Source organism: Haliotis cracherodii, unplaced genomic scaffold, assembly GCF_022045235.1.
Source record: "Haliotis cracherodii isolate W230 unplaced genomic scaffold, xgHalCrac1.p SCAF_10, whole genome shotgun sequence".
NCBI classification, from domain to species: domain Eukaryota; kingdom Metazoa; phylum Mollusca; class Gastropoda; order Lepetellida; family Haliotidae; genus Haliotis; species Haliotis cracherodii.
Window position 1 is genome coordinate 47,740,280 of NW_027266265.1, and position 15,282 is coordinate 47,755,561.

General features: G+C 37.4%; 1 protein-coding gene across 2 annotated transcripts in view; it reads left to right on the forward strand.

The window, feature by feature from the left end:
* Nucleotides 1-3,461: 3,461 nt before the first annotated feature.
* LOC139451683 (Iroquois homeobox protein 6a-like) overlaps nucleotides 3,462-15,282 on the forward strand; it is a 36,518-nt gene continuing 24,697 nt past the window's right edge. For both annotated transcript variants that reach the window (XM_071233004.1, XM_071233012.1), the window contains exon 1: nucleotides 3,462-3,909. In XM_071233004.1, coding sequence (XP_071089105.1) covers nucleotides 3,847-3,909 — 63 coding nt within the window. In that variant the 5' untranslated portion in view covers nucleotides 3,462-3,846. The remainder of the gene's footprint in view (nucleotides 3,910-15,282) is intronic.

A 15,282-nucleotide genomic window follows, 5' to 3' on the forward strand; every position in this document is an offset into this window, starting at 1 on the left:
CGTCCACAGAATGATAACTTCGGCGTTATCTTGATGTGAAATGTACAATCGGTAAAGCGAAATTGACACCACGATCTATCAAGTGGTAATTGTCGGAGAGTTATCAAACTCACGTCATTCAGAGAATACGATATACCTGTTTTATTGTTTTGATTTTAAAATATTAAAATGTTAACATGGGACTGTAAATGACAACCTCAGAAAGTTTTCAATTTGCATATTCATGTACATTCCGTGTATATGTATTGCAGTAACATGTACATCAATACTTGTTAATAGTAGGTAAGGGATTGTGGTGTCTCGCAGAACATTACTTTGTAACCAGTAGCAATCGAAGAGCCAACGGTCGATTGCACAGAAAGGAAGTTTACTCTCAATGACCTTTGTGATGTTTGAAATGACATGCGGTAATGACATGCTGTAACGACATCCGACAATGACAATTGTTTAGTATTTTCGCAGCGTTTGTTTGTTTATTTGAAATACACGACAAAGCACCATTAACACATTCAAGTGGTTGCTCGTCATTGTTAAATGCGCGTATTTCGCATGATATAATTTCCTATGTACAAAAAATGAAAGAACAAAACCCTTTCCACTTTCAATAGAAATCTATGCAAAAAGCTAAGTCGATGTACGATTCCGACTGTATCATGAGCATGTGTTTATGAATCACTATCAAATAATGATGGTACCAGGTGTTCGCGAAATGTAAGGCGAAGGCACATTTAATCCCTTATAAAAACCTATAGCAAATGAGGTTCTTGAATATGGGACTGACGACAGGTGTATTGGGTGGCTGTGGTGTGGCGAGGGATGAATGTTAGGATGTATCTTTCTTCAAATATTCCTGACTTCTTCCGAGAGTAATATATTCAGTCCATGCTAGTTCGGTATAAGCTGAACATTTTATACTGCAAATACTAAACTGTCAACAAATATTTCAACGAGTCAGTCTTTGTTAATTTTCCCACGGCGAATGATAAAATCTGTCGAATAGTTCAACCATTACAACTTGATTGTATAAAGAAATGATATGTACACACCATGGGTTGGGGTATGTTACACATCACATATGTATTGCGGTGATACATTATTATATCTAGTACAGCATTGACTATTGATGTGTTACACTACACATATGTATTGCGGTGATACATTATTATATCTAATACAACATTGACCTATTGATGTGTTACACATAACAAATGTATTGCGGTGATACATTATTATATCTAGTACAACATTGACCTATTGATATGTTACACATCACATATGTATTGCGGTGATACATTATTATATCTAGTACAACATTGACCTATTGATGTGTTACACATCACATATGTATTGCGGTGATACATTATTATATCTAGTACAACATTGACCTATTGATGTGTTACACTACACATATGTATTGCGGTGATACATTATTATATCTAGTACAACATTGACCTATTGATGTGTTACACATCACATATGTATTGCGGTGATACATTATTATATCTAGTACAACATTGACCTATTGATGTGACACACTGGTGTCGTTGTGTCATTGTTCTCCATGGAAACTATTATACTGAAATGTCAGGTGAAATGTTAAGATGAATTGAATGGAGTCTGTTTCTATGTATGTGAAATGGTTGAACTTAGAAAAGAGTCGCTACAAAACAAAATGCTAAGTTATTCCAAAATGTATTTTTGATAACTTTGAACATTCATTTAATCCTTCCTGATATCTTTGCCATGTACTATGCAAGTGAATATTTCATACTATATAAATTACTTAATTAAATTTCGAATCACCATTGTCTATTTTCGAAAACATTCTTATCGATTTATTAAGTAAATATTAACTGAGACATTTCATGCTCGTTCGTTTACAACAGAAAATAAGTCAAACATCAAACATAAAAGATTAGAGTATTGAAATGTTTACAATAATTACACAACCAATTCGTTTTTACAAACGTTTTGTTTGAATAGGAAAAACGCTCCAATAAAATGCATTTGACTGTTTGTTCCAGAACTGTATGCGACTGTAATCAACATCGTATTAAAATCATCCACTGTTTCAGAACTGAAAATGTACTGCTTAGTACATACTATGAACAATGAACTCGCTGATTCAACAACAATACCATTGCGAGTAGTTTACTGTCATATATTGAAATAGGCAAGCGACTTACAACTGTTTAATTAAAAGTAAATTTGTCCAGTTGTTAGAGATATAATTGCTTGCTGTGCTTACTGTTTACCCTGATTCCCAGTCAAGAGCGTCACAAAGCCGTTTTATGTCTATAGTTTCGTTGATACAGAAAATAATGAAACTTGCAGATAAAAGACTTTATTTTCTGCGATTGCGACTATTGTGAGTGGTATTCACAACAAATGTTCCTACCAAATTGAACACAGGAACATTGCTTGATCACTCGGAGAGCAAAGTCGCTTTATAACAATTGAATCGCTGTGATAAAAAAGTCGATCCCAATTATTTTCGACAATACCCGGGAGACTTGTAATATTTAACAATAACTCGTTTCTACTTTGCCATGTGAATATAAATCAGTTGGGGGCTGTCTATGCATTAAACAACCTCGATGAAAATATGACGCCAGTACTCATATTTCATTTCTCTGTATCTAAATATTATTGAAAATGACCACTATTGTTTGGACACTGTTAGGCTGCAATGACAATGCCTTTGTGAAATGGATTAGGCTTGAATTGCAATCCCTACACACCTAGAGAACGATTAAGTTAGCTAAAACGAGTGTTACACACCTTGTGTTTACTGAATCTAGACATTACATTCACACACGGGCCAGAAATACAAAGTCAATACTAAAAATCGATTGAAGGCACTTAACCGAGCGACAATGCAATATTTTTACAGGTAATTTCATCAACGACGGCTAGTTTGTTCAAATGAGCGTGGGCATTGCGTGAAACGATGGGATTTCTTTTGCTGGGACTTCAGTGGAAGGCGAAAGTCAACACGCTCGCCGCAGTGCAATGATTTTCTAGTCTGCATTCTTGCTCCGCGGACGGTTAATTTTTCGTGTGGAGAGAAAAATCTATTCGCATGTTTGATAACTACTTGAGGGAAATGAGACCGAAGAGTTTGTCTACTTAGACGAGATAATGAAACAACGGGCGATTCAACGCAGATGAATATTTATCCTTAAAATGTCCTGAAAATTCAATTTACTTTTCCAAACGCGAGTGAACTACCTGTACCCAACGCACAAAATAAATGTGTAAAAATTGCCGTTCCTAAGTACTCTCCGTTTTAGCTGTAAAACGCAAAGGAAATTATTTCATTAAGTAATGAGTTAGAAGATCGCACGGGAGATGAGATGAAATGACTATCGCGGCTGTCAATCAAACGTAGGGGGCGGAGCTTAGTCTCCCTACGCGTTGAGCTATTCTCGTCCAAGTTAGACGCTCGTTTTCACCCAAAGCTTCGGGGGATTCCGAGTGTAGCCAATCCGGGGGCTTGTACTATCCGCAGCTTAGACAAGCAAGAGACATGATGACAGCCTAGCTGGTCACTAAACACGGGAAACTGTTATGGCTTGTCCTACCGTATAGCGAACGCATGATAAGAATTATCCGCTCTTGGCCTCAAAACCAAAGGTCTCAAACTGGACAGTGAACGGACGGAGTGACCATAGGGGTCCACCCCGAGATAGCCAGTGGTCAGCTGATGAGCACGGCAGGTGGTAAATGACTTACCTGAGATTCTAAGACAATCACACACCTGTGATTCAAGAGCAGCTTGGAAAAGGATTGTTTATTTATGTGGACTGTTTATCAGTAAGCTGCGAACCTCGTTGACTCTTGACAATGTCCTTACCTCAGTTCGGTTATAGCTACCCATCGACAGCTTCATCGTTATCATCATCACAGGTAAATATGCGCATATATACAGTAGATATCAGTGCATTCCTGTAGAGTAACTGGTGTTTATTTCCTCACATGTCTTGTCAATTTCATTCAGTCAGTCTGCGTCCTGCACGGCATGTTAAAAGCATTTTTTTTCAGTATAATTCAGCATATAATTACATATTTATACTGTTTGACATATATATCCATTTATGTATAAACATGAAAGTATATGAATCATAACTTAATATCATTATGCATAATAATCTAAACCAACTTAACTTTTCAACGAGTATATATATATAATTAATGTATAATTGGAGTTATTTTGCTACTATACGTGTTCATAAGGGTATCAGGGCGGTGTACAATGGTAAGGTGTGCGTTCCTTGTTTGTCTAGCCTCGAGAGCATATGACCAGAATGATATACTTGTTTTTCTGTATACACGAGTGCGTATGAAATATGATTAACGGCTTCAGTTTTGACACCTGGACATTTGGAAATAATTCTTTTGAAACTGTCTACGCCTGACAAACACGGGTCTGAAATATATAGTTCATTAAAACGGTTGCTTACGACGTTTTGATTGCCAATATTTCTTCTTAGGTTTCACTCAAGACATAATTATTACCTTGATTTATGTAATCCGATTTGTTTTTAATAACTTTCATCTTTGTTACATTTATCTTAAAATAATAATCAGGATGCCTATTTCATTTGATAAATGGTATTAGAAATGTATATTACATGGCAATCAGAACATGCTCATACGTTTCCAAAATGTTTATTCTGAAAAGGTATTTGATTCTAAACTATATTTCATTGTGTAAATTTCATGTTTTTGTTCAAATTTACTTGGCAACAGTATTATTATTGATTTCTTCATTCACATTGTACCTTAATTACATTAATCAATCTCATTCAGCATGAAAACGACAACAAGAAGCGGTACATACATCCAATTGTAACTACATCAAAAAGTGATATTTACCTTGTCAATTGCATAATAAACATTGGACATAGCATGTGTTTACCCATCTGATAATTAAGTCAGAAATGAGCTTCAGAAGCTTTGATGAGGCGAGCACCTGTTCGATATACTCAGTCACATCACTGATTAATAACTGTAACAATTAAGCATTTAATTTGCTCATTGCATGCTGATTTCCTTTAGATTTCAGCTGAAATCGACAAGCTTTGTTTGCTTTATTTATTATGGCGCTATCGGAATGACATCTGAATAAACATGAGTCGATTTCATGATTGGTGAAACGTACACGTGTCTTAACATGACCAGCGCGTAGATAGCATCAATAGCAAATAAATACGTCAGGATGCTGAACATAGAATCAACTGATACGTGATGTACATTTCAACAGATAGGGTGTGCTTTTCATGTACTACACAAAGTCCCATCATAAATCTGTTGATTGTTGTGAAGTTGCTGTACAGGAACGCGAATCCAAAATACAAATCACAAACAATCAAATTAAATTATTCTAATGATAATTGCCTATTGATTGTATATGAAATTAACACCCTTGCAACTCAAGCAAATAACGCCCATGTGGTCTTAATAAAAAAGCACGTGTGTACATAAATATGATCTGTTAAACATACACATTAGCATTAAACCGTGGATAAAGATATCTACACAATCTGTTCGCACTGTTTGAGTGTGAAAACAAATATATGTGTATATGTGTAACTGGATAGAGAGAAGAACGAATGAACGACCAACTAGAGGAACAGTTTGTTGAACAGCCGGTTTGCTCGTAAGCATATCTTAATATACACATAGTGTATTATACACACGATGTCTGTATACACAGGGCTTGGCAGGTTGTATACTGAGGACACTATATATGAGTTTAAACTGTTACGTAAATAGATGGGAAAATGGAGGGAAGATAGAAGACATGAACTGAATCAAAGATGGAGAGTAAGATCGATAGACATACAAAGATATGTAGATACAGAGAAAGATATAGATAGATGCTAAGGTGCTTACATGTACAGGGATGGATAATTATTTAACGATGATCCGAATAAACGTACTCTCGGATTACGTGAGACAGAAGCGTTTATGAAAGAGCCTAATAAACAGAACGGAACCGAACAAATGGATAAACCATTCATAGTTGGAGGTAGAATTACGATGCCGAGCCGTGTCGCTATTTAGGGAAGTATCCAAGGAATGGGGAAACTCGGATCAAATGATATCAGCCCTGGTCTGCATCTCCTGGTAATAATCTCGGCGGTGGAAACAACAAGCTCTCCTCTCCGTACTGCCTTACAGATGTAAGGTATCTTCAAAGTGTCAAAATCGTTCTCCTGACATTGACATATCACTAGTCGGGCTGCCCTTGGCTTTGATTTCGTCTTTTTTGTATTTTTTCCCTTTTCCCTACTTTTGGTCATAAGAAAAGCTTGTAAGTCTAGATGCTAGGAAGAAGGAAAGTCGCGGTAGTGGGATTACATGTCATCGTGTTTTCGTCATATGTGATCCCGTTTGGTTTAGTTATCTTTGAATGACACAACTGTCTTGTGTTTTCTAGCAATGATGATATTGTTAGGGTTGGTAACTCGACGTGTATAAAATGTACGGATTCCGTTACCTAACACGAATACGTTTGATCTTATGTCTGGTCATTGTTGTGCATATTCAAATATTCTTGTCAAATTGACATTTCTAAGTGTATACATGTTTGTCAGTTTCATGAAGAAATGTTTTTACCCCAGGGCTTTTTTAATCGCAAAAACATTCAACATCGATATATCAATAGTTAAGCATATTACATCATGAATACGTTAAAAAATATAATATTTCTAACTCGCCAAAAAGCCAGTGTGTACAATATGTAGAGAAACGGAACATTCCCAAATGACAACGTGTTCATTTAATCAATACTGATTTCCCGACCTTGTCAATTTCAAATTCTGTAATACGTTCTCCATGCCTGGTGAATGGCGTAGCTTAACAGAAATGAAATTGACATTGTGAAATCCGATATGTTATCGATCTTCGCCTAAAGTTAGCCATAACACCACCATTCCAAGCAAGTACTCTCACTGCAATAGACAAGCAAGTGGAGAGAGACTGAAATGCACATCGCAGCTCGATGAGAATCTGGGACAGACATTGAACGTTACACTGAAATAGACATGCAAGAAGATGTCAAACATTGAAATCAGCAACTTTACGTTATAATACAACATACTTGCACTACATAAACGAATGAATTCAAATTCATGGTGTAATTAATTTCAAGGAAATATGAAATGAAATAGACATCTTCTGACTTAATATTAATTTTTTGAGTATGTAACGCAAGTGAACAATGGCTAGTGAACAATGAATTTAAACTGAGTTCGAGTAAGACTTTTCATTCCAACTGATCCGTAACGGAAAATATTATTTAATATATTAATGACATACATAGTATTAAATGCCTACTCATCATTTCCTAAATCACTCAAAATATGAAATTCAAATTATATGTTCTTTTGTATGTATGGAATACGAGTTCATAAAAATCGATTTTGCAAAAACATGTTGTTTGAAGATGATAAACTTCATCCTTTAAACAAATGTCATTGCTTTTTATAATTCAGTTTAAGATGGAGTGTTTGAAATGTTAACAGAAAAATAACCAAATAAACGAAATATTCTAACACTACAAAATTAGATTCTGCAATAAGTGCTGTGATAACAGCCACTGTCATTGCTTAAAATGAAATTCGTTTTGACAGCTCACAAGATGCAGATAAAATCAAAAGAAATATGAAACGGTTCCTCCTTAACAATTAGTCAAATCGTCCTAACCCACGAATTGGGGTTGTTGTGTCTTCAGAGGAACATGTTAACCTCATCTACACACAATAAAAACTCCCGCGTTGAAGTAACTCGTCGCGATGTGATCAATTGTACCCTTTATTCTCTTGATTAAATTAATTTGGTGTCCGTGGATTGTTTTTGTCGGCCCAGTTATCGGTGTTAATTGAAAGACCCGTGCAGGTTAATTCAATCTTTACCCCAATGTCGTTATCACTGCAGATGATTGACAGCAAGACGAGTCAATTTCATATTGCTAATCAATATTGAACGCTGGTGTCACGTGACCATTGCTAACATCTGATAGCGATTAGGAAAATTAGCCGTTTTCAAAGGCTGTCAGTGAAATTACCGGAAACCCATTTGAGCTTCTTTACTCCTTGCCGAGGTTAAATTTAAATATTTTTTTAAAAGGTTGATTTGGAAAATAAACAGCGCTGACCTAGATAGAAATAGTCAAACCGTAGAAAAACATGTTTTTACAACAATCAGTTTAAATATTTTGCAAAACATTCTTGTTGACCTAACATTTATGACTCGAGCATGTTAATTAATCAGATGTTTAAACTTTAAAAAATTTTTTTTAGCAACGAATAAATCATTCGAAAAACATATTTCTATTTGTGTTGTACACGTTCTTTAGTGTGTGTTTATGTATTTTAATGTAGTATGACCAGCTGGCAATATCCAGTAAGATGAACCGGATAGGATATGTATTTATGAAGATTAAAATTATCTTATATTAATTGTTGAGTATTTCATTTTGTGCATTAACTCTGACGATGTGAATTGACTGTACTATTTATGGATATCCATATTCTGAGATATAAGTGCAACCTCCTTTCACATACATCATTTCGCCAACTTTGACAAGGGGTTGACGTTTAAATCATAAGTAAAGTAAGCACTTTTACATGTGTTGCAAATAGCGTGTCGATTTCAAATGACGTAACAGCATGTCGATGTCAATTTCAAAACTCTGAGACACTGGAGAGGAAAACAAAATGGTAATTATAAAATACCAATAATAGAATAAAAAAGGTCACATGCTTTGTAAATTTAGGGAATATAAAAACAATTAAAAAAAAGAATTCTGAATCAGTATTCAACATTCCACTCCCTGAAAAAAATCCCGATTTTTAGCCACAGCCCAGAATATTTCGGGAAGCTGAAAAAGTGGGGATGCCTTTACCATACGGACCTTCACACCTGCTGAAATATATCTTTCAAAAGTTGAAACTAAAAACGAAGGCAAGCATCGTAATTAAGCATTAATTCCCGAGTCCTAATGGTGGCTTGACTTCGTGTTCATGTCAATGGGCTAATCTATCGCAGTCGGTGAAAAGGCAGATACTTTCGCTTTTAGATAACGTTTAAACGTTTCGCATTTACGCGGATTAAATTATGATTTATGCGCCATTAGTCCTGAGCCAGATATATTGAAAAATATGGGTTCTTCTTATAACCTTGTCGACGTACACTGTGCCGCTGTTAGTCGAAGCGCTCGGTCTGGAGTAAGTAATCTTTCTGGTATATAGTTTTACAATTACGACTGATTTGTCGTTACGTTAGCTTAAATGTTATATTCAAAAGCCTCTATCAATCGAGTACTGCAGTTTTTCATACGTTTATTAATGTTTGTATTATGTAGTGTTTAGTCTAGATTGTATCAAGTTACTTATAAGCCCGTTTCGATATGCCATTGGATAGTTTACTCATATTTTGCAGATGTGTTTTGTAATACTTAGAATCCACAAAGGTAAATCTTAGATCTTAGATTTGTGGGGTGCGTTGTAGATGGACAAAGATGGGTTATGCTGTGTTTAAGCTTAAAGAATATAATAGATTATTGGGGGAACATCAGCCAGACTGTTCAGACTATATACACGTGTGTGTGTGTGTGTGTGTGTGTGTGTGTGTGTGTGTGTGTGTGTGTGTGTGTGTGTGTGTGTGTGTGTGTGTGTGTTCAAATCTCAATGCTCTGAGCTTGTCCTATTAGTATGACGATTCAATATTTGACTTTAGCTTTCACCTTATTTATACAACAAGATTTATACAACGAGATGTATACAAATATCACATAATGTCTCCACACACATATAAGCTTCATTATTACGGTCTATCACGACGACTGGGGATATATTGGTAACTCTTCATTTAAGACGGTATCTCTAGATTATCCGCACTTAGCTGTTGAATTGTTTTTTTTTATCGAAATAACAAACACTAATTTCCTGACAAACTATCCTGTTTGGCTTTTCAAGAACACGACCACAAACTTTCTGTGTTGATAAAAAAATACCTAGCTCACGAATATCCGAAGTTCTTTGGGTCATTTCGACCTTGAAAAAGCTGCAACGGGATAAATGTATCTGTGAACAAACCTGTAGAGTACCTACCCTTCACCCAACCCCACCCCAACCTCCCTCCCCTAAGTATGGAGTCGCCATCTCTGCCGACATTAATAATAATAAATAAAAACGGCAAAACCCTTTCCATATTCAGCAGAAAACTCTGCTAAAAGCAGAGTCCATTGTACATAACCGACTGTATCATGAATGTGTTTATGAATCCCCATCAAATAGTTTGGACACCAGGTGTTCGATGAAGGGTGAGCCTATCTTGCCCCACCGGTGGCACCATTCACAAACACATGCAACACACCAAACTAGTATGCATGGACAGAAGAACTGGGAGCCTAGGTTGGTATGGGAATAGAATACTGAGCACGACAGTAGATCAGTGTGTGTGTTTGTGTGTGTGTGTGTGTGCGTGCGTGCGTGCGTGCGTGTGTGCGTGCGTGCGTGCGTGCGTGCGTGCGTGCGTGTGTGTGCGCGTGTGTGTGTACCGGTACGCTGAAGCTAATTTAAATTTATATATATGCTTGCAGCTTAATGCGAGTGAGTGAGTGAACGATTGGGATATAGTTAGATCACAGACGGGTAGATCGAAGAAAGGATATTCAAGGTAAATAGAGCACGCGTGAAATGTCTATGGTTGCAGATATTGAATAAATAGAAGATCGATGGAAAGTGGAAATTTAAGTATGGATCGAGGAGGTGTACTGATGGATAGATACAGTAGAACCCTGTTATTCTGGACGATGTATCTGAGTGATTATCAAATTTCCGGATTAACGACGTTGACTTTCCCCCCCCTTATATATGGGCGTTCAGTGATCTTCGCTGTAACGGTGGTTTCAAACTAACGGGATCTGGGCTAACGGGTTTGACTACAGAGGCGAATCTTAGCAAGTATATTTACAGCGATGGTAGTAGGTACATATAGGTAAGTAGGCAAGAAGTGATGGAGACAACACGACGACCACTTTGGCAAAATATACAGCCTCGTCTCAGCCATAGGTTTTTATATCTCTTGTGCATAATTTTAAAGAGTAAAGTTTTAAGTACCAACCACCCTTGTTCAAAACACGAGCGCTTTGATCTTCCTAGAGTGTCAACATGTCTTTCACATGTCAGACTCTTACGGTTTCATATACTCTGCCCACTGCCTTGAAGGTGCACATGTCCGCTTTTAGCGCTCCCTCTTCTTTGTGTGTATTTTACGACACTAACATTTTCAACATCCATTCTGGGGGGTTTCGGCTGCAACATTTACATCGCATCTGAATAATTAAAATAATAAAAATTAAATGTTATTATGTAAATAAAGGGTTTTAAGTTATCACATTAATGACGTTTACCATTACGGATCATATTTAACGAAAACAATGCCATAAGTAATATGACAAAATACGGCCAAGGTAAAAAAAAATTCATGAAATAATTATCATAGGATGAACTTTGGACCACAAAATTAATATTTTAATACATACTTTTTGCATACTACACTATAAAGAATCGATGTTTTGTCAGGATTAGGCTGAAATCCAGTTCAATGGGTGAGTGAATGCTTTTTTACGCCGCGGTTAGCAATAATACTCCAGCTTTGTCATAGCGGCCTGGAATTATCATGTCTAGACAGACAGACCAATGGCTGAAACATGAACAACGACGTGCGTCATCGCGGGCACGATAACATTCCATCAGTCGAGTCGAGTGACAACCTGATCACTGGGTCTGTTAGGCGACTTCGAGGTAAACAATATTTCGAGACATCGGACTCAAATGACTGTAAGATACATCCGGGAGTCTTCCCGGTAAAAGCTATTTCGATATGTTCGACTTAACGAATGCCTGAATGATTTCAGGGCTAGATACGGACCAGGCACTATGGCCTTGTCGACATTACAGACACGTATGCATGTAATTACTATGACAGACATGTAGTGTCGAGTGAGGGAGGAATACTATGAACCCCACTACAAATGCCTGGCAATACGACAGATTAATGAAGCGTCATTGTTAATGTTGATGTCGCTGTAAATGTTATTTATGGTTTATATACTGTTGGGACAATTCATAGGTGACATGTTGCATATGAAGACTTCCATCCCCTTGAAGATACGATTCAGAATTGGTCTTCAGCAACCTATGCTTGTCATACGAAACGATTAACGTGTTCGGGTGGTCAGGCTCGCTGACACGGTTGATGCATGTCATCGTATCCCAATTGCGTGGATCGATGCTCGTGGTGTCAATCACTGGATTGTGTGTCTTTAAAACAAACAATAAACAGTGTCATAAATAGACGTACACCAAAAGGTGTAATGAAGAAGTAACGGTACTAATTTAATATAATCTTAAAGGCGACCTTCCATCAAGCAATTTGGCTGGGGCTGTATTATTGCTTAGGTACCCATCCATGCAACATGATGCTGATATTGGAAGCTTAGTTTGGTATGTTTGAGACAAAAACTTCCAGGACATACAATGTCCATATTTTCAAAAGAATAACGGGAACTTTACCATGGATTTGAGCGAATGTCTTTTTCTGAAAATGTGTTATGTCGATGTCTTATCTCGAAGTAAATAAGTGGAACACTTCAAGAAAAGGAATTCGCTCGCCACACCGGAAACCTTGATTCGACCCCTACATGGGCAACGTGTGACCCCCGTAAAGGTCCGCGTTAGAATTGCTTACCATTAAAAACATCAAGCAAAGTGACGCAATCTCAGTATGTTATAACCATTTCAGTACACAATCATAGAGTCAGTCAGAAAACAACCCGGGAAGATCCGGGTTAGAAAAGGTCTTCAGCAACCAATGTATGTCGAGAGAGGCGACTAACGGGATCAGGGTCAGGCTCGCTGACTTGGCTGATGCTTGTCATCGTATCTCAGTTGCGTGATCGATGCTCATGACGTCAATCACTGGATTGTCTGGTCCAGATTCGATTGTTTACAGACTGCCGTCATATAGCTGGAATTTTGCTGAGTATATCAAGCAATAAACAAGGACAATTTGTGAAAGCTTTTGTTGCTGTCCATCATCCTGATATTGCTGGACTGTTGCTGATAATGGCGTTAACTCAACTCACTCACTCACACGCACACTCTGTATTTTCAGTAGTTCTCTATAGGGTTATACATCCAGGCTTGTCTGGGTTCGCGAACTGCGTGACACTTCGTGTGGTGGGAAGCATAAACACTCCGGCGATGATTACATTTAAATACGTTGATAACACTTACATATATCTGATATATTTGGGCATTAATATGTCATCAGCATCGAAAATAAGAAACAACATTAAACGAGGGTGGTCTGTTGCCATGGTTACCAGTGGATGGAAGTAATTGATTGCGTTTTCAGTGTATAGCGTACTAGTTACTAGTATTCCTTAAACGTCGCTATATAAGTGCAGTAATCTTGGACGCGACGTTAAACCATATTTCACCTTACCAGTATTCCTTAAACTTAGACAGCACTGCAGTCAGCACTGTTACCGGTTTGTCAGTCGTCTAAGACGTCATTCGCTGTGCAGAGTTGCGTCCCTTATGCGTGCAAGAATCCTATGATCGTGGCTTCGAATCCCGGTTCGTCCTGATTATGTTTCTACGTTTGTCAGCTCCGTACCCATGCTCGTCGGTTCCACAAAGTGGTAAATGTCTGAGACCTGCATCACATCGGGTTTACCTTCGACATCAAGCTGATACGCCGTGATATAACTGGAATACTGTTCAACAGCTTAAGTGTAGCGATGTTTCTGACTTCGAATTGATGATGTTAACAACATAGAAATAAACATCTTAACAACATTGAAGTAAAAATGGTATTAGCATAAACAAAAACACAAACCATAGTAAGATGATCATATATCATACATGTGGTTCGTTAAAAACACTGTAGTTTATGTTTTATGTATTCAGTCAGTGTTGATTGAAGGAAGGTTGAAATAGAAGTAAAATGACGTAGATATGAAATTGACAGTAAAAACTATATTATAGAAAGATGTCTGTAGCAGGCGATATTAAACGCCGAGGCTTTCACCCTCAACTTATCTTGAAATGTGTGTACCTTTGATATGAGCATACGTGAATGTATTGTCTGTAAAGATAGACACATAGATCACGGGATTGTCTGGTCCAGACTCGATTATTTGCTGACCGCTGACATATAGCTGGAATTGCTAAGTTTGGCGTTAAACTACAAACAAACAAACAAACAAACAAACAAACAAAAGATACATAGAGTAGGGAAATGGGTGAGGTGACGTGAAGATCATGCATGCGTTTTAGTGTCAGTATGTGTGTGTGTGTGTGCGTGCGTGCGTGCGTGCGTGCGTGCGTGCGTGCGTGCGTGCGTGCATGCGTGTGTGCCCACTAAGAAACAGTTTAACATGAATGCCCTACTCAGACACAGTATACGACCAGTCCTTGTTTTATCGCACTAATTCCGAGCACCAAGATGTGCATTCTTTCGACGTCTTTTGGTCTGACGCGGGCAGGGGATGGAACCACTGACCTGCTCTCCGGGCAGACGCCCTATCCACTAGACCAGGGGGGTGGTCCGGGAAAATATCGACAAAGCCAAAGTAATAAAACCACATAAATATGACACATTGACAACATTGCGCATGTTTTAGAAGAAATTTCTGATTAACTTTTATATACAAGATCTTGTACTACGCAAACTTGTGACTTTACACTGATATCAAGGAGGAGTTCATGCGGCTTCTAAATATGTAGGGTAATAAAAGATATGCCAAACGTCCAAAGTACTCCATGTAAACTGAGAAACTATACCTCTCAATTGATTTTGTCATATGTTTAATTTTCAATTGAAACATCTTAAGTTATCGATATTACAGTAAACTACGTTTATAACGAACACGCTTATTAAGAACTGACGGATATAACGAACTTATTTTTAGTCCCGACCATTTGTTGTATATATGCTGTATGTTTGCTTATAATGAACTACGGTTATTACGAACTGAAATTAGTGGTCCCCTCGAGTTCGTTATAACCGTAGTCTACTATATCCAAACAATGAACTGTACTGGCGCTTAGTCAGCCCTCAAAGAATACTTCTACATGGTTTTATTATCAAAAAATTAATTTGATTCAAAACGTTTAAAATTAAAAGAAGAATCGCATAATACACAACTGGTAATGGATACCCGAGACGTTTTATCTTTGAAAAGCAATTAAATTGGGC